Source organism: Erpetoichthys calabaricus, chromosome 1, assembly GCF_900747795.2.
Source record: "Erpetoichthys calabaricus chromosome 1, fErpCal1.3, whole genome shotgun sequence".
NCBI lineage: Eukaryota > Metazoa > Chordata > Cladistia > Polypteriformes > Polypteridae > Erpetoichthys > Erpetoichthys calabaricus.
Window position 1 is genome coordinate 314,874,066 of NC_041394.2, and position 23,774 is coordinate 314,897,839.

Consider the following 23,774-nt stretch of genomic DNA (forward strand, 5'->3'; position numbering starts at 1 on the left):
TGCACTTTGGACACCTGTTTTGATTCTTTTAATAATCAGTTATATTATTCACCAGTGTTATTTATTAAAGGTAGACTACAGTATATATAATTTATCAGTGTTATTTGTTAGGAAAATTTATTTTTATGTTAATATATTTGGGATGCGGAACGGATTAACTGGATTTCCATTATTTTCAATGGGGACGTTTGTTCTAGATACAAGAAATTCGCTATACAAGCTCAGTGCTGGAACGAATTAAACTCGTATCTAGAGGTTCCACTGTATTTGAAATTGGAAGAAAACAAATATTCAGTTAGAGGATCTGTACAGAATTTTTTCAAAACCTGGCAGGATCTAATCAATACAGTGATCCCTCGCTATATCGCGCTTTGCCTTTCGCGGCTTCACTCCATCGCGGATTTTATATGTAAGCATATTTAAATATATATCGCGGATTTTTTGCTGGTTCGCGGATTTCTGCGGACAATGGGTCTTTTAATTTCTGGTACATGCTTCCTCAGTTGGTTTGCCCAGTTGATTTCATACAAGGGACGCTATTGGCAGATGGCTGAGAAGCTACCCAACTTACTTTTCTCTGTTCGCACACCTAGACGATACGGACGCTCGTCTAAAAATGCTGAAAGATTATTTTCACGTTGCTATCTTTTGTGCAGCTGCTTCCTGAAACGACATGCTGCACGGTGCTTCGCATACTTAAAAGCTCGAAGGGCACGTATTGATTTTTGTCTGAAAAACAAACTCTGTCTCTCTCTATCTCTCTCTCTCCCTCTCTCCCTGCTCCTGACGGAGGGGGTGTGAGCTGCCGCCTTCAACAGCTTTGTGCTGCGGTGCTTTGCATACTTAAAAGACAAACAGCCCTATTGATTTGTTTGCTAGAGATTGTTTTCTCTATCTATGTGACATTCTGTGCTCCTGACACGCACTCCTTTGAAGAGGAAGATATGTTTGCATTCTTTTAATTGTGAGACTGAACTGTCATCTCTGTCTTGTCATGGAGCACAGTTTAAACTTTTGAAAAAGAGACAAATGTTTGTTTGCAGTGTTTGAATAACGTTCCTGTCTCTCTACAATCTCCTGTATTTCTGCGCAAATCTGTGACCCAAGCATGACAATATAAAAATAACCATATAAACATATGGTTTCTACTTCGCGGATTTTCTTATTTCGCGGGTGGCTCTGGAACGCAACCCCCGCGATGGAGGAGGGATTACTGTAATATCTTAGAATAAGCTCTTAATGCACCAAGGAAGCAATTATCTCCACATTTCTTTTTCTTCTCTGATTTATCTCTATTGCCCTATTAAACTCATCAATTTAGGTATGTCTACAAGCCTTAAGTTTTACTCTGCTGGCCATGCTCTCTCTCTCACTCGTTGGGGGGGGTTTCAGGGGATGGGGTGACTTGTTTTCAATCCTATCTTTTGTAAAAATCGATCTATTTGTATGGAATGATTACAATATAATTAATTAAAAAAAATTAATGAAAAAAAATTTGATTATTTTTGTTATTCCATTTATATTAAAAAATATTAATATATGTGCTAATTACAAATTTAATGTTACACCAATAAAAATTAATAAGTAAATACACCCACCTCATCACATCAAACCCATCCATCCCACAAGTTAAAGTAGCAGGAGATAAACTCAGAAGAGGGAAGGCACAGCTGAAAAAAAACACACACACTATGCAGACATCAAATCACAACTCAGGTTGCATGTAGAACTGCTGGTTACAAATGTTAGAGCCATCCACAACATTAATTCTTGAAACAGATAATTCAAGTAATGAAAGATCAACCAAAGAGGATTTACAACAAGCTCATCTACTAGGGTTTTGTACCGTGTTAGCCATTATGGCTGTAGTGAGAAGTCAAGCAAAATGACACCTTTTATTGGCTAACTAAAAAAGATTACAATATGCAAGCTTTCGAGGCAACTCAGGCAAGATGTAATACAGAAACTGGAATTCACTATGTTCATATAGACACCAGGACAGATACAGCATTGGAAATTTACATTTTAGATGTAAAAAATTAATAAACCTCATTTCATTTAGCAAGAGAGGAGAACAATATACGATATAGTCAAGATCTTTTGATAAGATAACTGCCCAAAAGAGTCTTTTGAAGTTTTTGATGATGCGTTTTTCCACACAATGTGGATCAGTAGTCAGTTTGTCTGGATCATTCTGAGAGATGGATAGAGAGTCAATGAATTTCAAATGCAAAGGCAGGTGTAACTTTGCATAATTGTGTCTAAAGAGAACAGTCTGTGCTATAAAAAGAGAAAGAGCAGAACAGCCGAGGAGAATGAAGACTTGAATAATTGTGATGTTACAGTAAATTGAATAATGCATTTCAATTTAATATAGTTTATTTTTGTATGCTGCTCTTCTCTGAGCGCAGGTATGGAGTGCTATAATCATTTCATTGATAAAATACAATTTCAAACATTACAAATTGCTAATTACGTAATAAATACAGTACACATATTGATATATTTGAACACAAAGTAACACAAAGCAATTACAAACTGATTAACATAAAATGACCTTATCAATGTATGTCCATTGGTATTATCATTGAGCTATGGCTTAGCTACCTTGTCAAAAGCATCTCTTGAGAAAATAAACTCCTGGGGACTTCACGATCGGTTATAATAAAAAGTCAAGGACAAGTCAAACTCTGGCACAGAGTCCTGGGCCAACTGGCAGCTCACCGCATCCTGGATATTCTGCATTTTGTGTTATTTTACACACTGCCACACTATGTGCCACAGCAGAATATTGAGATGAAAGACAGAGTAGAGGCTAATATTTCTTTTATAGTAATTTTTATTTTTTTTATTATTGTTTCCATAGATTTTTGCTCCTGTAGTTAAAAGCCTGAGCTCTCAATGATATTTTGCAAATGCTTAAATTGTTTATTAAGCTGGTATTTTGAGAACTGTACGAGTGCTGTGGTTTGTATGTAATAATACGTTCTTGTAGGTAACTATGGCCTTGGCCATTTAATGCTTAATACAGTATGTAAGTAGAAGTATTTTGAAATAAGTGCTAAAGTGAACTGGAAGCCAATATAATGGTTTAAGATCAGGCGTTATTGAATGTGATCACACTTTCTTGTTCTAGTTATAATTCATGCAGCAGCATTTTGAATTACTTGAAAGCTGCATATACAGTACAATAGATCTATTTGAACGGCCTGAAAATAACACATTGCAGTAGTCAATTTTGCTGAAAGTAAATGCATGAGTAAATACTATAATCTCCAGCCAATGCCAATTAGCATTGTGTTTATAAGTCTTTGTTCAGTGTGCATGTCATGACTCCTGTCCTTCCTTGACTTTTCCTAAATTCCTGCATTTCAAACTCTGAAATTCTATTCAGAAAATGTCAGTGATGATATTTTTCATTGTTTTTTTTACACAAAAGACACCCTATTACCAGCACAAGCAACACCACTGAATGTTGCTACCCAGGTGTGAATAACTGTCCTCCTCCTCCAGCTTCAACTTGTCTGCATTTCTCCTGTGTATGTTATTGACATTACTTGACATTGTTTCTTAGATTTGAATTGATGTCTGTCTTCAGAAGACAACTATAAAATAGTCAACAAAAAATGGCAGACTTATAATCACTCACATTGTTTCAATATGTGTGATGAAGAAAAAAACAAAATTGAAAATTAACAATGCCTTTCAGGGGAAAAAAATATGATTTGAGTGTAGCTCAATTGAAATGCTGGTGCATATACTGAATTACATACCCACACAATTGCACATATTGAATCACATGCATACATTTGATGGCAGATGTGTACCCATGCAAAGAACCCGACTGTTAATTCTTGTATTTGCATCACTGTCAGGTTGGCCTGTCTGTGAAAACATCGCAATTGAGCTACATTTACATGTGGATTGCTTCATCCACAATGTGCCATCTCGCGTGTTCTCCTTTCCCCATATAAAACTGATTCTGGCTTTGCACTTTGTATACCTACAACTTTGCTGCTATATCAAACACTTGGAACACTTAGTGTGAAGTTGCTTATTATGTTATATGTAAAGGCAAGCATACCCATTGATGATCAGCTGTTCCTGATGAAATGTTGATGCTCTTTCACATAGTGAAAGTTAAACAAACATGACAAGTCTGGAATCAAATTTTGGATAGCTGCTGATGTAAATATACTAGATACTATTCCCTCTTTGAAGAAACATCACACTTAATTGCCAGAGAAAGACATTTTGACTATAGTGATGTGACTCAAGAGCTTTTCACTTGCATTGTGAAAAAAGTCACTGCTCTCTAATGCTTAAAGTGTGCTGGTACACATTGGCACTTCTCTTTTGAGCTGAGGAGTACCGGCAGTATGCATACTACTGCATACCAGCACTTATGACAAATTTTTGCACTACCAAGGAGAACCCTGATACCTATGCATTCTGAAACATGTTATGTATTTCAGCATGCTCAAATCCCCAAGATGGACTGACACCCCACCACCCCATTCTCAGAAGAAACACTATGAAGTACATTCATCATCAGGAATGTGAAGAATCAAAAACAACAGGGAGTACCATCAGTTATTTTATTCATCTCGTGCTGGTGACAATATTTTCACATAATTTTTCATGGCAAATTCTTGCCTTAAAGACAAGTCAGTGCTTTGCACTGGAAACAAAATAAAGAAGGAGTTGCCAGCCCACTGTGAAAAGACACAAAAGATAGTCAAGGAGACAGACACAGATAACGTACAGAGGCAGTAAGAGAAAGCATACAAATCAAAGCAAAAGTGAATACAGTGCATCCATTTTTGGTGCATGAGCTGCTCAGACAGCAAAAATAACATTGGACTGATGATGTGGACAATATTATACTCAGTCCACCATGCTGACTTCCATTTACCTAACTAATCTGTGAAATATGTAAGTAATGCAGTAATTTTATAAACTATAAACTGGATATAGAAAATTATTATTTGACTTAATATAAAACTTTATGCTTCCAGCTGATTGAAAAGTGTAATTTTGCTTTTTACTGTTAAATGCTTAAGTGGTTTTATGCTGAGACCAAGAGCAATTTTGGAAAGCAGCTACTATTACAGCATCCCTGTGGGTCGCTCCTAATAGAACAAAACAGTGCAGAAGTGTCATCATGAAAATTAGTTTCTACTTCATGTATTAATTTATGTGCCCAGCTAATTTAAATGTATTATTTTTATTTTCACTAATAAATACTGAAGCTGTTTTCTGTTCCACGGTTGTACAACCCTAGATGTATTTATATATATATTTCTTTGATTGAAAGGGTATGCTAACATTTAAAGTGAAAAAAAAATATATATATATGCAATATATTCTGTGTGTCAAGAAATTACCTGTTTTCTATTTTAACTCATGCTGTATTAGGCTACTTGTGGTTTTTGGGATTGTGGCAGTAGGAATGCATTATCAGGATACTGGGCAGATTAGCCACTAGTGAGAACAAAAGGAATCAGACGCCACTTGGCGTAGCCTTCTAATGTTAATGTTTTATAAAAGGCACACTTATGTCAAAGATAATGTCTAAGTTGCATGCTGATTTAGACATCAGATCAGATGTAAATGTATGGTATTTGTAAAAGTTACCTTTGTTTTTCAGTTTTATTTTCTCACTCACATTCACGCTCTCCCTCGCCACCCCCCTCTGATCTGACTCTAACTATTCACACCCGACTTGACGCTGTTCATTTTCAAATAATATTGCGTTAGTGTGACAATGTTTTCTGATTGGTGCTATTCAGGTCATAAAATGATTTCTTCAAAATGTCACATATATTTGTCTTTTTCTTTTTTGCCTGGTGGTATGAGCTTATTCAGTGCGAGCAGAAGCAGAGCGAGCAGGTTGCTTGTGCTATAACACGATTGACTTGGTGTTGGGGGGGCACAGAGAAAAGAAGAGTGTTCATGGCTCACCTTGCAGAAGGGCTTCATCATCGCTTTTTACAAGAAAAGGCGATGGATAAAGCAAAAGAGGATGCAACATTGATAAGCTTCTGTTCCAAGACCGCTGCTCCCCCTTAGCCCCTTCAGTGTAATAGTAACACAGCACAGAGAGAAGTGTGTACATTGCAACAGGTACACATGTCGTAAACGCAGAAAGGATGGTCCTTGGGTATGTGGGAACTGTTAACATTTGAATCTGATGATTGCATATAGCGTGGAACTGACCTCTCTGTGGGCTACTATTCTTTCCTCTGTATGTCCTGGAGTACAAAAGAAACAGCACTGTGCACCAAAATGAAGAGACTGGGCATGGGCAAGATCAAAAAAAAAACACGGTCACTGATTACAAGCGCAAGAAGGCATGCGAATGAATATCAATAATATGAATAATGTTGCATCAGTGCCACAATGTTTTCCGAAATGTACTATATCATATATACCTATGTCTTTGTTTTTTTCTCATTGCGGCTTTCACATCATGGACCATAAGGTGCATACTAATTCAGCGTGAGCAGGAACATTAAATAAAACTGAATAAAAAAGAATATAAGTGATGATGAAATACAAAGCAGGCAGATTCACCAGCGTTTGTGTGTCAGCTTTTATCCCTCCAGATCAGAGAATTTCCAGTTCCATTGTCTCAAAACACCACTCACATCTACAGTTATTCCCAGTTTCAGATAAAAAGTAACCGTGTCAGATTTGGGGCGGGGGGTGGGGTGGGGTTTAGGGACGGGACGGTGGGTGATTGCGACTGAGAGGATAAAACTGAAAAAACCGGCAGCTACACACAGAAATCAAATGTATGTTTTTATTGTGTAATATTAACAATAATTGCAGCTCACTACTCAAAATGGTAAATTTGCCAGGGAGCTGGATTTGACCTCACGATTATAAGTCAGCAGTTCTAACCACAACACTACAGAAGCTATCGTATTGTACTTGCACCTTTTGTGAAAGTGTTTATTTGATATTTGGCCATCAGCCTTCACACATTATACAGTTCATGTCCACATTTTGTCATTTATTACTAAAACATGAAAAATGTTTCTGTTTTAACAATGTGTTTACATAGAATGTTGTAGACACAAAACACACATCAAATTATTTCCCCTTACAATTCTGGGTAGCTCACTCCAGAAAATAAATCAAGGCAGGAACTGGGAGAACTTCTTGCCCGTTCTGAGGTGGTGGGGGGGAATAGTATAGCAGGCTGCTTGCTGCTTGGGCTTATCGACAGATTTAGAAGACAAAAGATGCTGACAGAGAGATGCAAAGGGAATTAAAGTGGGCCGGGATTACGAGTGTTTTTGTTGGCTCTGGTAATTCTAGTGTTAAGAAGTGCTCTCTTACAATAAAACAGGTGGGAAGACAGAGGGAATGTTAATTTATTTATATAGGACATTTAAAACAACATAGGAATGCTGTGGCAAAAATGCTTTATAATAAAAGAAGAAAAAAACATACAATTAACATAAATAGAAATAAAATAAATGACCATAAAAAATAAATAATAAATAGAAGTAAGATTATATAATCACAATGAGGAAACCATCAGTATTACTGAAGGTCACGGAAAGCAAGTGAATAGAAATGAGTCTTTAATCTTGTTTTGAACAGTTCAATTGTAGACGACTCCTTTATATATTGAGGTAAAGAGTTCCACAGGCGAGGAGCAGCAGCTGCAAAAGCCCTATCCCCCTTTGTTTTACACTTGGTACGACAGACAACAAGAGACAACTGACCAGAAGATCTAAGCACTCTAGATGGCTGGTGTTAAGCACATAATTCAGATAAATAGGCAGGAGCAAGACCATGTAAAGATTTAAAAACTAGCAACAAGATTTTAAAATCAATTCAAAAACTGATAGGCAGCCAGTGTAAAGAAGTTAATATTGGAGAAACAGAATCAGACTTTCTTGTCCCAACCAGAAAGCGAGCGACAGCATTCTGGACCAACTGTAACCTGCGTATCAGGGATTTGCTAATCCTAGAATGCAGCGAGTTGCAGTAATCAAGGCAAGAAAAGATAAAAGTATGAGTAGCTTTCTCAAGATCCCTAGAAGATAAAAAAGGCTTGATCTTACCTAAAAGATGAAGCTGGAAAAAGCAACTCTTGACTACAGAATTAATCTGTTTCTCAAAAGAGAGGTTACTGTCAAAAATAACACCAAGATTGCGGACTAAGATTGAGGTTTGCAAAAGACAGAGAAAGAGTCGAGAATTCCAAGACCAATTTGGTCTTTAGCTGATGGACCCACTATAAGCACCTCCATTTTATTTTGATTCAGGTCAAGAAAATTATTAGCCATCCAGGATCTTAGTTCAAAAAGACAGTTGTGCAGTTGATTCATTGCAGAGTTGCAGACGGGAATATAAACCTGAGTATCATCAGCATAGCAATGAAAAGAAATGTTAAATTTCCTAAAAATAGCTCCAATAGGGTGAAGATATATAGAGAATAAAATAGGACCCAAAATGGATCCCTGAGGAACACCATATTTAAGAGGAGAAGTAGACGAAAAAGAGGAATTTAAAGTCACTGAAAAGTGTCTACCAGTTAGATATAACCTGAACCAGTTAAGAGCAGCCCCTTTAAGTCCAACAAGGAGGACAAGGACTGCAGCGCTACCTGAGTCAGTAATAATAGAGATGTCATTGAATACTTTCAGGAAGGCCGTCTCAACACCATGATAACGCCTAAAGCCAGATTGGTAGCTCTCAAAATAAATTATTGAAGTTAAGGTGATCAACCAATTGATTATAAATAATTGTTTCTAATATTTTAGCCAGAAATGGCAATTGGGAAATCGGGCGAAAATTGGCTAAAACTGCAGGATCTAATTCTGCCTTTTTTAGACAGGGACACACCGCAGCATGTTTAAAAAATGAGGGCACAACCCCCTCACTAATAGAACCATTGATAATGGCTAGTAAAGGTGTACCCAAAGCATCAAAGGCATCAACTAAGAGGCGTGGAGGTACAATATCAAGAGGACTGAGAGTAGGTTTAAGCTTGTCAATAGTACTTTTTAACTGTGAAAGTGAGACAAGATCAAAAGATTCCAAGACAATGCCATGATTAACAGTAGGAAGTTCATAGCCAGATGGAACAATACCACAGCGGATTGGATTAATTTTACTGACAAAGAATGAAAGAAACTGCTACTGTATTTAATCCCGTCACAAAATGAGGGTGAATGGCCGCATTAATTGAATTAAATAAGACCCTAGAATTCTTAGAATGACGGGATACTAAATCAGCGAAGAAATCATGTTTAGCGTTCTTAACTGCATCCTGGAAGTTGATTAGTGAAGTCCTAAAAATCTGTTTAGAAACAATCAGTCCATCTTTTTTACAACGCCGTTCTGCAGTTCAACTCTTGACTCTTGGGTGAGAACTCAGGAAATGCATATGTAATAAATTGAGACTGGGACTGATTAATTAGACCAAGACTTCACAGAACTTGCAGAGGGAACAGAATGAGTGAGGAAAATGCTCCTACAGCAAGGCAAGACTTATCAATAAGATGGTCCACAAGAGAGTATGCATTAATATCTATACATAGCTTATAGCCATGAAAGTTAAGAAATTGACTTTCTTTATTAGACAGTTAAAATTCTTAATATGCAGTTGGTACAAAAATTCTTGTACTCACAATCTTTTGTGCTCCAAGCACTGTGCACACATAACAAAAGCCACCTATCTTATTTTTCTTTGAGACAATGAAATTGCTTGAAAATCTTGGTAACAAGAATAATCAATAAGGTAACAACTCACTAATATATTCATTAGTGGTACAATATCTAACATCGGCATTTGTTATCTTGTAACATCACTAGATGTTACCCAGAGTAAATTTCAGGGATGCTGTGTAAAGCAGGTATGATTGCAGTCCATCTTCCTTTTGTTTTTGATACCCAGATCTATCTATCTATCTATCTATCTATCTATCTATCTATCTATCTATCTATCTATCTATCTATCTATCTATCTATCTATCTATCTATCTATCTATCTATCTATCTATCTATCTATCTATCTATCTATCTATCTATCTATCTATCTATCTATTTTTTCTGGGATGTCACCACTTAATACAGACCTGATGGTGAATATCAGATGTTTCATGGGCCTTGGCCAGCACATTCTACCTATCATCATATATTAAAAACCCAGAAGATAAGAATATTGGGTTTAGCCAAGTCTGTTTAATTTAATAGAAAGGAAAAACAAAGTAAAAAGAAAATATTTCTGTTTTTTCCTTTTGTTATTGTTGGCTTAAATGCAAGTGTCTCATCCATCTTCTACAAGTTCTCTGCTCTGATAAGTGAATAATTTGTTCTTTTCTGTATGTTTGGATTCCATAATTGACATAACTCTTTGCTGGGTTAAAACCATAAATGCTACTTCTTTGTGTTTCCTGGTTTATTGTGGCTTTGAAATAGATGTTAAACTTCACATTAATAAACTGGATAGCTTGTTAAATAACAGAGTAATTGATATGACATACAAGCTGGGCAAAAATACAAATACACCCTTATTATACCCTACTCCCTGGTGAAATTTTTGAAATGCCATGTAGCCTAGGTTGGACCAATAGCAACCTACATACCAACATGTTATGAAAATCAATTCAGCCTATTTTGTTTGATTGGCAAACTAGATGTGATGTGAGGGTTGAAATAAGGTCCTTAGCATGCAAAATACATAAAAAAAAAAACATTAAACAAAGTCAAAACAAAAATCAAAAGACAGGAAAAATGTATTGATATTTTATTTATATAGGTAATTTTGTGTGTATATCTTTATATATTTGATGCTCAGTATAATAAAAACGCTGCTACCTTCGCCCTGCAAGTAGCAGAAGTTTAATTTAAAGTTGTGAAAATAAACAGCACAATTCTGTCTAAACTACTCAAATGTCAAAAATACTTGGGTCCTGTTATTTACTATTCTACAGTATGAGCCAACCGTAGCTCAGTTTCTTTGTCCTCCCTGCATGAATGCTGTCTTTGGGAATGCTGAACTAATTTACATGATCATAAAAAAGCCACATCACTATAAAAAACATGCGTCTGTGATTTGCTGTAAATTATGATGTTTGAAAACTCATTGCAATTCCCAAGTTGTCACTTATGTCTAGATTTTTTTTTAAGATTTATTTGATTGTTCTGACAGTGGCATAATTGGAATATGTGTTTACGGCCAGTTTGCAATTTTATGTTTCTTTTTGCTTTTTTCCTCTGTTTTTTTCACTTCAGATGGAATGAACTGTATGAACAAAGACCACGGATGTGCACATATATGCAGAGAAACACCCAAGGGTGGTGTAGCTTGTGAATGTCGGCCTGGATTTGAACTGGCAAAAAACCAAAGAGACTGTACACGTATGTTATTATTTATATTTTCTTCACAATTGCAATGTGGATATCTGTTTTTTAGACTTTGAAAATTAAACAGAAGAGATATGTTTATTTAGATACAAATATTTATCAATATTTGTGGAGTATAAATAAATGGATAGCTCACTGTTATTGAACATGCAAATCTATTTTATAACGTGCACCTTAGTATAATCATTTAGACATTGAAGATGGAAAACTTGTAATTGCTTCCCAATACCTACAAAGAAATATTTTTAGCTTATATCATGGTAATAAAATAGGCATGTCTACCTACCCCCTAAACAGCTGTTAGCACTCAGTCCTGAAATAAAGCAACTGAGTACAGACAAACTCCTCAATTTAATTCACTTGACAATCTTGCTGATAGGGATTGGTTACTCTAAGTTCTTCTTTTAACACTAGAATCCTTGAAGCCAACAAAATAACTTGTAATCCCGGGCCATCTTAAATTCCTTCTCACCTCTCCATCAGTGTCTTTTGTTTTGTAAATGTGTCAGCACAAGAACCAGGCAGCCTGCTATCCCATTCCCTCACTGCTGCAGCTCAACTCGGGCAAAAAGTTCTCCTAGCTCAAGTCAAGCAGGGCTTACATAGCTCACCAAGGTATTGTGCAAAGTTTTGTTAGTTATTATGTTTTGTGATGGTCTTGATATTAAAAACATGTATACCTGTATGTTACTTATATAAAAGCCACATTGAATGCTGATTAGTTGTGACTTTACGCTTCCTACAGCATAAAGTCACAACTAGACTGTAGAACTTCCTGTGTTTGATCTTATTCAGGAAAAGATCCCAGTCACCTCATGGGAGAAAGACTTTTTGAGACTAAGGTCACAATGTTTATGAAACGGTTTCTGGACAAAGGCAAAACCGTAACAGCAGATGCGTAGAGTGTGACAGGAGCTTCCACCTGCAGCTAAAGTAATTCATGTACTGAAGTAGCATTGCACATGTACTTTGTCAGTATGCCTGTGTCGATCAAACACAGGAAGCTCTGCAGTCTAGTTGTGACTTAACACTGTATGAAGATAAGTAAATAAGTCAAGGTAAATAATATTCGATGTGGCTTTTATATAAGTAATATATGCATGTTTTTCATATAAAGACCATCACAAAATATAATCACAAACTGAACTTTGCATGATACCTTTGCGAGCTCTGTAGGTCCTGATGTTTCGTTGAAGGACCTGTGTGGGGCAGACTGATGCCCGACCTGTTGCTGCATCCAAACGTAGCCACGTTGTTCTTATGTGTGAGTGGACGTTTCTTGTGGGGAGGGATTTTGTTCTCTTTCTTCGATATAGAACCTTCATCTTCATCTGAGTTCACCTCTGTTATAGCACGTCTTTATTTGAAAACAGCAGTGCCAGTTCGGGGGGAGCATGAACATGACTTAGAGAATAAAACTGAATTAAAAAAAAAAATGCTAAACTTTACAAGTACCATAAATTTACACTGGCTGTTACAAACTCAAATCAAATGTATGTTTTTATAGTGTAATAGTAACAATAAGAGCAGCTCAAAACGGTAATTCTGAAGAGCACCTGGAATCGATCCTTCAACCGCTTGATTATGAGTCAGCAGTTCTTACCACTTTACCATCCAAGCGGTCATGTCAGTGTTGTACCCTAACCCGATTTCTTTTTCTTCAATTGTATTCTTGAATAAAAGCGCACTTGTTTTGTTATATGTGTACCTTATGTGAAAGTGAATATTTGATATTTGGACTTCAGTCTCCACACATTATACACTTCTTGTCAAAATTTTGTCATTAGTTTCAATTTTAGGTATGTGTTCAACATTTATTGCGTTTCTCACATTTCTTGTCATTCTACATTTACATAGATCACTGTAGACACGGAACACACATTAAATGCATGTGTTCCGAGTAATGATATATTATTTACCCTATATAACTCCAGGCACTTCACACGCAGATAAACAAGACTTGAGCTGGGAGAACTTTTTGCCTGAGTTAAGCTCTAGCGGTTTGGGGTAATTGCATAGCAGGCTGCTTGCTGCTTGTGCTGATTGACACATTTACAAAACAAAGATGCTGATGGAGAAGTGAGAAGGAATTTAAGGTGGCCTGGGATACAAGTTTTTTCGTAGGCATCAGGGATACTAGAGTTAAAGCAGATGTTCAGTGTTGTTTAAGCCAAAGTTAATTCTCCAAATATATGGTATATATGCATTTGTCTTGTGAAATTGTGTCCTAATGTTAGACAATGTAACTCCCAGAGTCATTGGAAACATAAATCTTTCCACCATGATAAGGTAGAGATTCCCAATAAGAAACATAAGTGTTTTCTACACATTTTGAAAAACACATATCCAGTCCTTGTGATTAAACTCTTCTTCTTCTTTCGGCTGCTCCCATTAGGGGTTGCCAGAGCAGATCATCTTGTTCCATATCTTCCTGTCCTCTAAATCTTGCTCTGTGACACCCATCAATTTCATGTCTTCTCTCACCACATCCACAAAACTTCTCTTAAGCCTTCCTCTTTTCCTCTTGCCTGGCAGCTCTATTCTTAGGATCCTGTTCCCAATATACCCAGCATCTCTCCTCTGCGCATGTCCAAACCAATGCAATCTCGCCTCTCTGACTTTGTCTCCCAACCGTCCAACCTGAGCCGACCCTCTAATGTACTCATTTCTAATTCTGTCCATCCTCGTCACACCCAATGGAAATCTTATCATCTTTAACTCAACCACCTACAGCTCTGTCTCCTGCTTTCTGGTCAGTGCCACCGTCTCCAACCCATATAACATAGCTGGTCTCACTACAGTCCTGTAGACCTATCCTTTCACTCTTTCTGATAACCGTTTGTCACAAATTACTCCTGACACTCTTCTCCACCCATTCCACCCTGACTGCATTTTTTTTTTCACCTCTCTTCCACAATCCCCATTACTCTGTACTGTTAACCCAAGTATTTAAACTCATCCACCTTCACCAACTCAATTCCCTGCATCCTCACCATTCCACTGACCTTCCTCTCATTCATACACATGTATTCTACCTTGTTCTTACTGACCTTCATTCCTCTCCTCTCTAGAGCATATCTCCATTTCTCCAGGGTCTCCTCAACCTGCTCTCTACTATTGCTACAGATCACAATGTCATCAGCAAACATCATAGTCCAAGGGGACTCATGTCTAATCTCGTCTGTCAACCTGTTCATCACCATTGCAAATAAGAAAGGGCTCAGAGCCATTCTCTAATGTAATCTCACCTCCATGTAGAATGCATCCGTCACTCCTACCGCAGATCTCACCACTCCCGACTTCCTCATACAATACTACAACTCCTCTCGAGGCACTCTGTCATATGCTTTCTCCAGGTCCACATAGACACAATGCAACTCCTTCTGGCCTTCTCTATACTTCTCCTTCAACACCCTCAGAGCAAACATTGCATCTGTGGTGCTCTTTCTTGGCATGAAATCACACTGCTGCTCACTAATCATCACTTCCCTTCTTAACCTATTTTCCACTACTCTTTCCCATAACTTCATGCTGTGGCTCATCAATTGTAGATACTACAGCTCTGCACATCCTCCTTATTCTTAAAAATCTGCACCAGTACACTTCTTCTCCACTCCTCAGGCATCCTCTCACTTTCCAAGATTCCATTAAACAATCTGGTTTAAAACTCCACTGCCATCTCTCCTAGACACCTCCATGCTTCCACAGGTACTCTATGTCATCTGGACCAACGGCCTTTCCATTCTTCATCCTTTACTTAGCAGTCCTTACTTCCACCTTGCTAATCCGTTGCACTTCCTGATGTCCACATCATTCAACCTTCTCTCTGTACCATTCTCTTCATTCATCAGCCTCTCAAAGTGCTCTTTCCATCTTCTCATCACATGCTCCTTGCTTGTGAATATGTTTCCATCTTTATCCTTTATGATCCTAACCTGCTGCACATCTTTCCCAGCTCAGTCCCCCTGTCTAGCCAATCGGTACAAGTCCTTTTCTCTGTCTTTAGTGTCCAACCTCTCATATGCCTTTTCTTTAGTCTTCGCCACCTCTCTCTTCACTTTGCGCCTTATCTCCTTGTACTCTTATCTACTTTCTGCATCTCTCTGACTATACCACTTTTTCTTCAACATCCTCTTCCTCTGTGTACTCTCCTGTACTTTCCCATTCCACCACCAGGTTTCCTTTTCCTCTTTCCTCTGTCCAGATGTCACGCCAAGCATCCTTCTAGCTGTCACCCTTACTACTTCTGCTGTAGTTGCCCAGATGTTTGGTAATTCTTCACTACCACCCAGTGCCTGTCTCACCTCCTCCCTAAACTCAACCTTACAGTCTATGCATTCCTGCTCTACATATGTTTAGAAAATGAAGGGATTGATGGGAAGTTGGAGTATTTTAAATTTTTTGTTTATTAAACATTTATGTCACAGTGGTGTCTCCTCAGATCACCCCCCCAACGCTGTTTGTACACATGGTACATCATTGAAGGATTGTGTGTCCACACGAACACACACACACAAATTTGGGGTAATTTATATAACTCCTTCAGGATCTGTTTTGCCACTATCTGACATGTAAAAGAGGAAAATAATGTATACAAAATATATAAATTGAAATGACCTGTCTCAAACTTAATTTGAATTTGTAAATGAATCCATAATTTATACACAATGTTTCTCTGTTTTAAGGGTAGGTGGAACTCAAAGGAGACTATTTAGGATCAATTCAATTATCAAATTTGTTGATTATTAACATATTTACATTAGCTGTGCCCTTAACACTTTTGAGGAAATTAACAACCTTTAATTTTATTAACATAGTGCATTCATTGGGGGTGATAACCATGCTAAGCATGGTTTAATTCTATGATTTTTGAATCCAAATTACTGAGTTTGGAACAGCAGAACATTAGAACAATCTGGATGAGAACAGGCCATTCAGCCCAAAAAAGCTCACCAGTCCTATCCACTTAATTCTTCTAAATAACATCAAGTTGAGTTTTAAAACTCCCTGAAGCCCTACTGCATACCACACTGCTTGGTAGCTTATTCCAAGTGTCTCTGGTTCTCTGTGTAATGAAAAACGTCCTAATGTTTGTGTTACCTTAAAAAGTTTCCAACTGTGTCCCCATGTTCTTGATGAACTCATTTTAAAGTAATAGTCTCAATCCACTGTACTAATTCCCTTCACAATTTCAAACACTTAAATCATGTCTCCTCTTTATCTCCTTTTGCTTCAACCATAAAGGTTCATATCTTTTAATCTTTCTTCATAATTAATCCCCTGGAATCAGCCTAGTTGCTCTTCTCTAGACTTTTTCTAGCACTATTTTTGTAGCCTGGAGACAAAAACTGCACCCAGTACTCCAGAGGAGGGCTCACCAGTGTGTTATAAAGCTTGAGCATAACCTCCTTGGACTTGTACTCCACACATCAGGGCGCTATATAACCAAACATTCTGTTAGCCTTCTTAATAGCTTCTGAACTCTGTCTGGCAGTTACTAGTGATGAGTCCACTGCAACTCCTAAATCCTTTCATAAGGTGTACTTTCTACTTCCAGATGTCCGATAGTGTATTCAGCCCTAACATTTTTTACTTCCAACATGTAATACTTCACATTTATGTACATTAAATTTCATCTGCCACAAATTCGCCCAAGCCTGTGTGCTGTCTAAGTAATGATTCAACAGATTCGAGATTATCTGCACACTCTCACCTAGCTTTGTTCTATAATATTTTAATTATAGGACAGCCCATCATTTATTTTGATTGAAAATATGATGGTACCTGAGGAAAAATGTTTTACAGTTTAATGGATAATGAGGGGACAACATTTTGAAAAGCATCCATACATTTAGGAGTTTCAAAACCTCTAATAATAATAAAAATCCTGTCTAGTTACTGCTTTATGACACAACAACCAAATGTTACAGTATTCTTGAACAGAAAAACAAAGAGTATGTTGATTGCCAGGGGTAAAATTAAAACCATAACAAATATCATTTGTACCTGACCTCTAAATGTGGAGAGGAAAGTGAAGTTAAATAGTACCGATTACATTATTATCTAATTTAAGAAAATTAAAAGTATGGTTGCATTGAGGTTGCAGAGTGTTGCAGTGTTTAGTACTTCTGCTTCATAGCTCCAGGAGATTGATGTCCCCATATAGGCAGTGTTTGTGTGGAGTTTGCATTTTCTCCACCTCTTTACAAGGGTTTTCTTCAGGCAGTCTTCTTTCCTTCCATATCCTAAGAATGTGCATTTTACATTGGGTAGTGTGCCCTTTAATGGACAGGAAAAGTGTTTAGAGATGGTGTCTGCCTTGTGCTTGATGCTGTTGGGATGCCCCTTTGTAACCCTCAGTTGGAATGAACAGGTTATTATATAAATTTTTTTGACAATTATTTTTTTGAAGGGATGCTGTAATATGAACCTTCCTACTAAAGGGCAACATTTACAAAAATGTTGATTTTATTATGTAAATTAACACAACAAACAGGAATGAACACATCAAGAATAAGTGCTAAAGTAATCAAGAAAAGCAACAAATCTGTAGACTCTCTGGTCTTACCTCAACAGTCACATACATGCCAGTTAGCTGGGTTGCTGAAGTGCCCACTTCTAAAGTAGCAGTAAGCATCCCCTTTCCTCACTACATCTCATCTCTCTCTCCCTCTCCCTTCCTCTCAGTCTTGGAATACAATAAACAAACAAGTCATTGCTCATTGTTATGCACTTTGAAGGGCATGAAGTGCATCTTTACAGTAGGGCCTCACAGGTGAAAACTGCCTGGTTACTGGGCCAAACATCACAATAAATGGAACATGTACATGTTTGCATAGTATACATGTACAGTTAGACCTTCACCATTGCGACCTGAGGAGTACTGGACTAGTGAAAATGCCAGATTACAGAACAATCACCTCTGAACAGTATCTAAACACCTCAGATTTAATAAATCTCTATGAGCCATCCTTTTGTCTCTGAACTCTTTTTTTAAGAATTACATCTGGTGGCATTTACAAATGGCTATCCAAATATGTTTGTACAAAAATTATATTCTGTGCCACGAAGTATTCACATTAAAGTCTAGCATTTTTATATTAGAATTTTTAGTAGCATTTTCTTCGTTGTTATACCAGTTTTTAAAAAGTACTTGTTAAGAGAGACAGACAAATGTTAAGATGTAGAAATTAATGGGGCCAGTGACTGACTTTTAAAATCAGTAGTGTATAGTCTATTTCTGGCTAATGGTACAGAATAAATATGTGGTCATTTGCTTTCATATGAAAACACAGAGTGTAATTTTTTATGATGGCACCTACATTATGTTGTCTTTTTGGAAAAAAAAAAAAGTTTTAACTTTATGTGGCTTATTTTATTAGGTCTTGAAAAAATCAGTATCAGTCTAGCTCAATGATGACTTATAAATATTGTCTGTGCCTGTATTGTTGTGTTGGACCTTTTAGGCCAGTCTCATTGCTGTAGTGGCATCACTATGAAAACAGCTTTCCCACCAGTGTAACTAAAAGCAGGTTCATCTTTAGTGTCTGCCAAGGTTCATCGCCAACATTTATTTGATCTATACCTACATAATTAAAGAGGAGATCATTGTATTAACTGTATCCCTTTTTTGTTTATTTTACTGTTTTCATACCAGTTAATTTGTAAAGGCCAATGGATCTGAGTATGAAATGGCTACTTTTACTTACATTATCATTTACTGTTACTAATGCTAAATATTCATTTCACTCAAGCACACTAAAAAGTTACCATATCTATCTATCTATCTATCTATCTATCTATCTATCTATCTATCTATCTATCTATCTATCTATCTATCTATCTATCTATCTATCTATCTATCTATCTATCTATCTATCATTTCTCTGATCCAATTCACAGAATCATGGGGAACTTATTCTAGCTCTATCAGACCCGGATAAGAGTTAGTACATGTAAATCTCCATTTAGACAGCAGTTTGATGAAATTCTTACTAATATGCTATTTTATACTGATGTACAGAAATTGTATTTACTTACAGTTAAAATAACTAGTCATTTAATAATAAAATTATCAGATTTCATTTCATACTAAAATTGTACCAGCTGTTTATATAAGAGCATTCTCAAACTTGAAAGCTCTGTGTATTTACATTTACAAAGCTTTTGGAAACTCCTAAAGTGAAGGTTAATTAGGAAACCTTACTAACAAGAATGCTACTAATTATTGTCATTTTATCTCTGTTTTTATCTTGCTTTGCCTTTGTTTAAACTTTTTTATGTAGCACTTCGAGATTTACTACTAATGTAAGGTACCCTATAAATAAAATGTATTATTGTTATTATTATTATAAAGTAAACACGAAACTAAACATGCCATAACCTTGATTCTTTACAAAGTGCCATTACATGTACAGCATATTGAACATTTTTCATTTTACAGTCTGTAATGTCAACTGGCTCCTAATGGGATCTCACAAATATTTTTTATTGAGAAGATTGACATTAAAGGGAGTTTTGTTATATCTGTCATATTCTATATAAAAAGCTGACACTAAATCTAAGCACCAAGGTAGGTGTTTAAAATATACTTGTATGTACTTATACATATTTTAACCTTATATATTTACAAAGTCTTACAAACTGCTTTTAGTGCTAGGCACATTGTACTACTACAACTACTACAACCAGGAGCTATATTCAGAATTTTTAAGTCCATATAGGCGCACAACATCAAACACTACAACAACATTTATGTATATAGCACATTTTCATACAAATGATGTAGCTCAAAGTGCTTTACAAGATGAAGAAAGAGGAAAAATACAAAATAAATAATAATTAAAATAAGAGAACACTAATTAACATAGAATAAAAGTAAGGCCCGAAGACCAGGGAGGAAAAACCTCCAGATGGCTGGAGAAAAAATCTACAGGGGTTCAGAGGCCACGAGACCATCCAGCCCCCTGTAGGCATTCCACCTAACATAAATGACCTCAATCAGTCCTCATTGTATTCAGGGTTCACCAGGAAGAGTTGATGATGACGGTCATGTGAACTGCTGGCCTACTACTACAACACTACTCTGCAATGCAACACAATTCTGAGGAATACAAAATTTAAGCAGTGTGTTTAAATTTTATTTTAATTATAATCAAACAACATTACAAAACTAAGTGATTTTTTCACAGTACCAGTATTTTTGTAAGCTGTGTAGTGTGACTTGGGAAATTGCTCCCTTATTGGAGAATATCTTTAAAGTCAGGGATTTACAAGGTAACTACTATAAGTGTTATGTACCTTGTGTTCTGTAAATGCTGACTGGTAATAAAATTCATGTCAGATATTGTGTCTTTATTGCAGTCATTGTTTATGTGTATTCAGGGTAATGTTAAAATAAACATTGTCAGCACAACAACTACAATTCTTCAATTAGTGGAATAATAACTCTCTGGAATATTTACATTCTGCTAACTTTATTCAGTTTATCCTTCAACATTTTATAATTTTGATAAATCAATAGTTTCAATCAATAATGATGATTGGCTGAAATTTGGAAATTAAATGTTCCATTGCCTTGCACGTACTCATCAGATATTATGAGGAAAGAACACATCTCTATATTCTGCACAAACCCCTGCAAAAGACTAAGAAAAAAACATTTTTAGTGTGACACGTTGCTATGAAAAAAATTTTGTAGATTCATAATAACTGTCCTCACTTCAGTCATCTGATAGCACAGCTTTCAATTATGAACAGACATATGTAAAATGCAGTGCTGTTCTTCAAACATACAAAAAAGTCTCTTTGCATGCCATTGCAGCTGCTCTTTCAGGTGTTATTGAAAGTATTTTGAAAATATTAAATCCAGGTTTTTCAATAGCTGTGAAAGTGTGGAAACCTATCTTCACCCCTGGTTTGTTTTTTAAAAAACTGTAATGTTAACAGATCTTCAGTAAAGGTAATGCCACAGAAAAACACAGCTGAGATAAATCCGTTCCATGGGTAGCATTGGCCTAGCCAGGATTACAGGGGTGGGTGGGAGTTGGACTGGAAGAAACAGTGTGTATCCTAATCATCATATTTCTTTTGTAAAGTAAACTGAACATATGCATTGATTTAATCTGTTTTATAAATATTGAGATATATATATATACTGTGTGTATATATATATATATATATATATATATATATGATACAGTACCTACCAAATAATACAAACAGTACACGACACATGTTTGCCCTAATTGGGACCCATCAGGTGTACGCACCTTTGTTTCTCCTTACGGGGATCGAACCTCAGATGTCTGCACCTAAGGTGAAGCCTCTGACATTGCACTATGTTGGCTGGTTCACTTACTTGAGAGGGTAAAGATCGAAGTATTACATTCATAGGTCTGAATCGCAATCTGATTATTTCTATGATTACCTACCAGGTAATGCTTGTGGTTGATCAGCCAGTCAGCAAATATCCACCATGTCCTCAGTTCGATCCCCGTAAGGGGAAGCAAAGTTGCGTGATGAGCCCCAATTAGGGCAAAACACGTGTTGTATACTCTGATCTGTGATCTGCTTCTCCCAAATGAGAAGATGTGGTGGATATATATATATATATATATATAATATATTGTAACAGATGAAGTGTTTGTCCACCTCTTGAACCCTCAGGTACCACTCTTCAGACCAGGTGAAAGTACAACAATATTTTATTTTATTATTGTACAGTAGTGCACCAAGCACTCTCCTCCACACACTCATAAACACAATTCTCTCTATAAACCACAATCCTCCACTCCCAGACACTTAGCCCACCTTCCTCCCAGCTCAGCTCAGTGTCTGGGCTTACCCATAGTCCTTTTATAGCCCCCGACCCGGAAGTGGTTCCAAACCAAACCCACAAGTCCATTTCCTTCCAGGTCAGGGCAAACAGTCCTCCTCTTCATCCCGGGAGCACGTCACTTCCTCAAGTCACGTGACTGACATGCACTCCCGGGTTATAGAGCATACAAGAGTCCATGAGGCCCTTCACAGCGACTCCTGGCGGCCCCCAAGGTATCCAGCAGGGCTGTGTATAGAAACTACAAAGTCCATGAGGCCCTGCTGGAACTCGGGGCACCAATATGCTGTCCGGAGGGCTCCTCCTAGCGGCCTGGGGGTGAGGGCCGGACTGGAAAGCCGGCAATCCTCCACAATATAAATATATATATATATATATATATATATATATATATATATATATATATATATATATATATATATATATATATATATGTGTGTGTGTGTGTGTATAATTTATATTTCTGTAGTGCTTATGATAGGTACATAAGCTAGATATGCTCAAGTTAAGCACATTCCCTTAGTGCAGGCCTTCCTGTTGGAAAACCTGCATCATGGTACCACTGGCAGCATGAACTCCAATTAAATTGCAGTTTGGAATGAGCTATAAAAATACCATATCTACACCAGCATATCAGGAAGACTTTCTTTCACAAGTTAAATGTCTACTGCTTCTATTCCATTTATAAAGCCATGGATTAGCACTTTATCCCATTTTTTAAGTTGAATTTCACAGTGACACTTGATGCAGTCATTACCATCAGAGAGAGAGATTGCTCTCATATATGAGTTCAAGCTAATGTCAAAATCAAACAAGTCTTGTTCTGCTCTTGAAAGGGTAAATTTGTCAGTAGACTCAGCCATGTTTTCAAGAAATTTGTTTCAACAATGTAATAGCCATTTCTGATCGCATGAATGCAAGTCTGTTATTTTCTGGTAGTTTGAAGGGACAGGTTAGTGTTATGAACTAAAGAGTTCCCAAGCATACAGAGTCCCAGAATTACTCAAAATGCTCACTAAAGGGGGGATGGGGACCATCAAACCCTGGCCAGTTAGAGAAAGAACTAATGTGGTATCAACAACATTGCCGCTCAACAACATTGAAGCCCCAAACAGCACAAAAACACAGAAGGCAATGTCTTCTAAATCGGCAAAAGTGAATAAAGTCTCAATACTAAATTCAAAGAATGGTCGAAATCCAGTAAACCACAATAATTAAAGAAGAGCAATAGACACAGGAGAAACCACCACTGCAAGCGCATTCACAATGACCTGCAAGGGACTATGGGTTTTTTCGGTCTTTATAGGGCAGTTCCATGCAGTGATGGGCAGGTGGCCCCGCCTCTTAATGAACCACCCAAAAAACATGGAACATAGCAGAAGATACTTTGACACACAGAAACTAATAATCAACAATGTTAATGTAGGAATCTAGCAAAATAGGCATAAATTAAATTCTTGAACTCCAGCCATCCTGGTTGTGACATGTCAGGGGATGGAATGGCCTTGTACATCATAGTTCATGCTCCTACGTTGATTATTGGAAT

The 23,774-nt window shown here is 36.9% G+C and overlaps 1 protein-coding gene across 2 annotated transcripts in view; it reads left to right on the forward strand.

The window, feature by feature from the left end:
• Nucleotides 1-23,774, forward strand: part of scube1 (signal peptide, CUB domain, EGF-like 1) — a 527,308-nt gene that overhangs the window by 209,476 nt on the left and 294,058 nt on the right. For both annotated transcript variants that reach the window (XM_028817682.2, XM_028817689.2), the window contains exon 5: nucleotides 11,260-11,385. In XM_028817682.2, coding sequence (XP_028673515.1) covers nucleotides 11,260-11,385 — 126 coding nt within the window. The remainder of the gene's footprint in view (nucleotides 1-11,259; nucleotides 11,386-23,774) is intronic.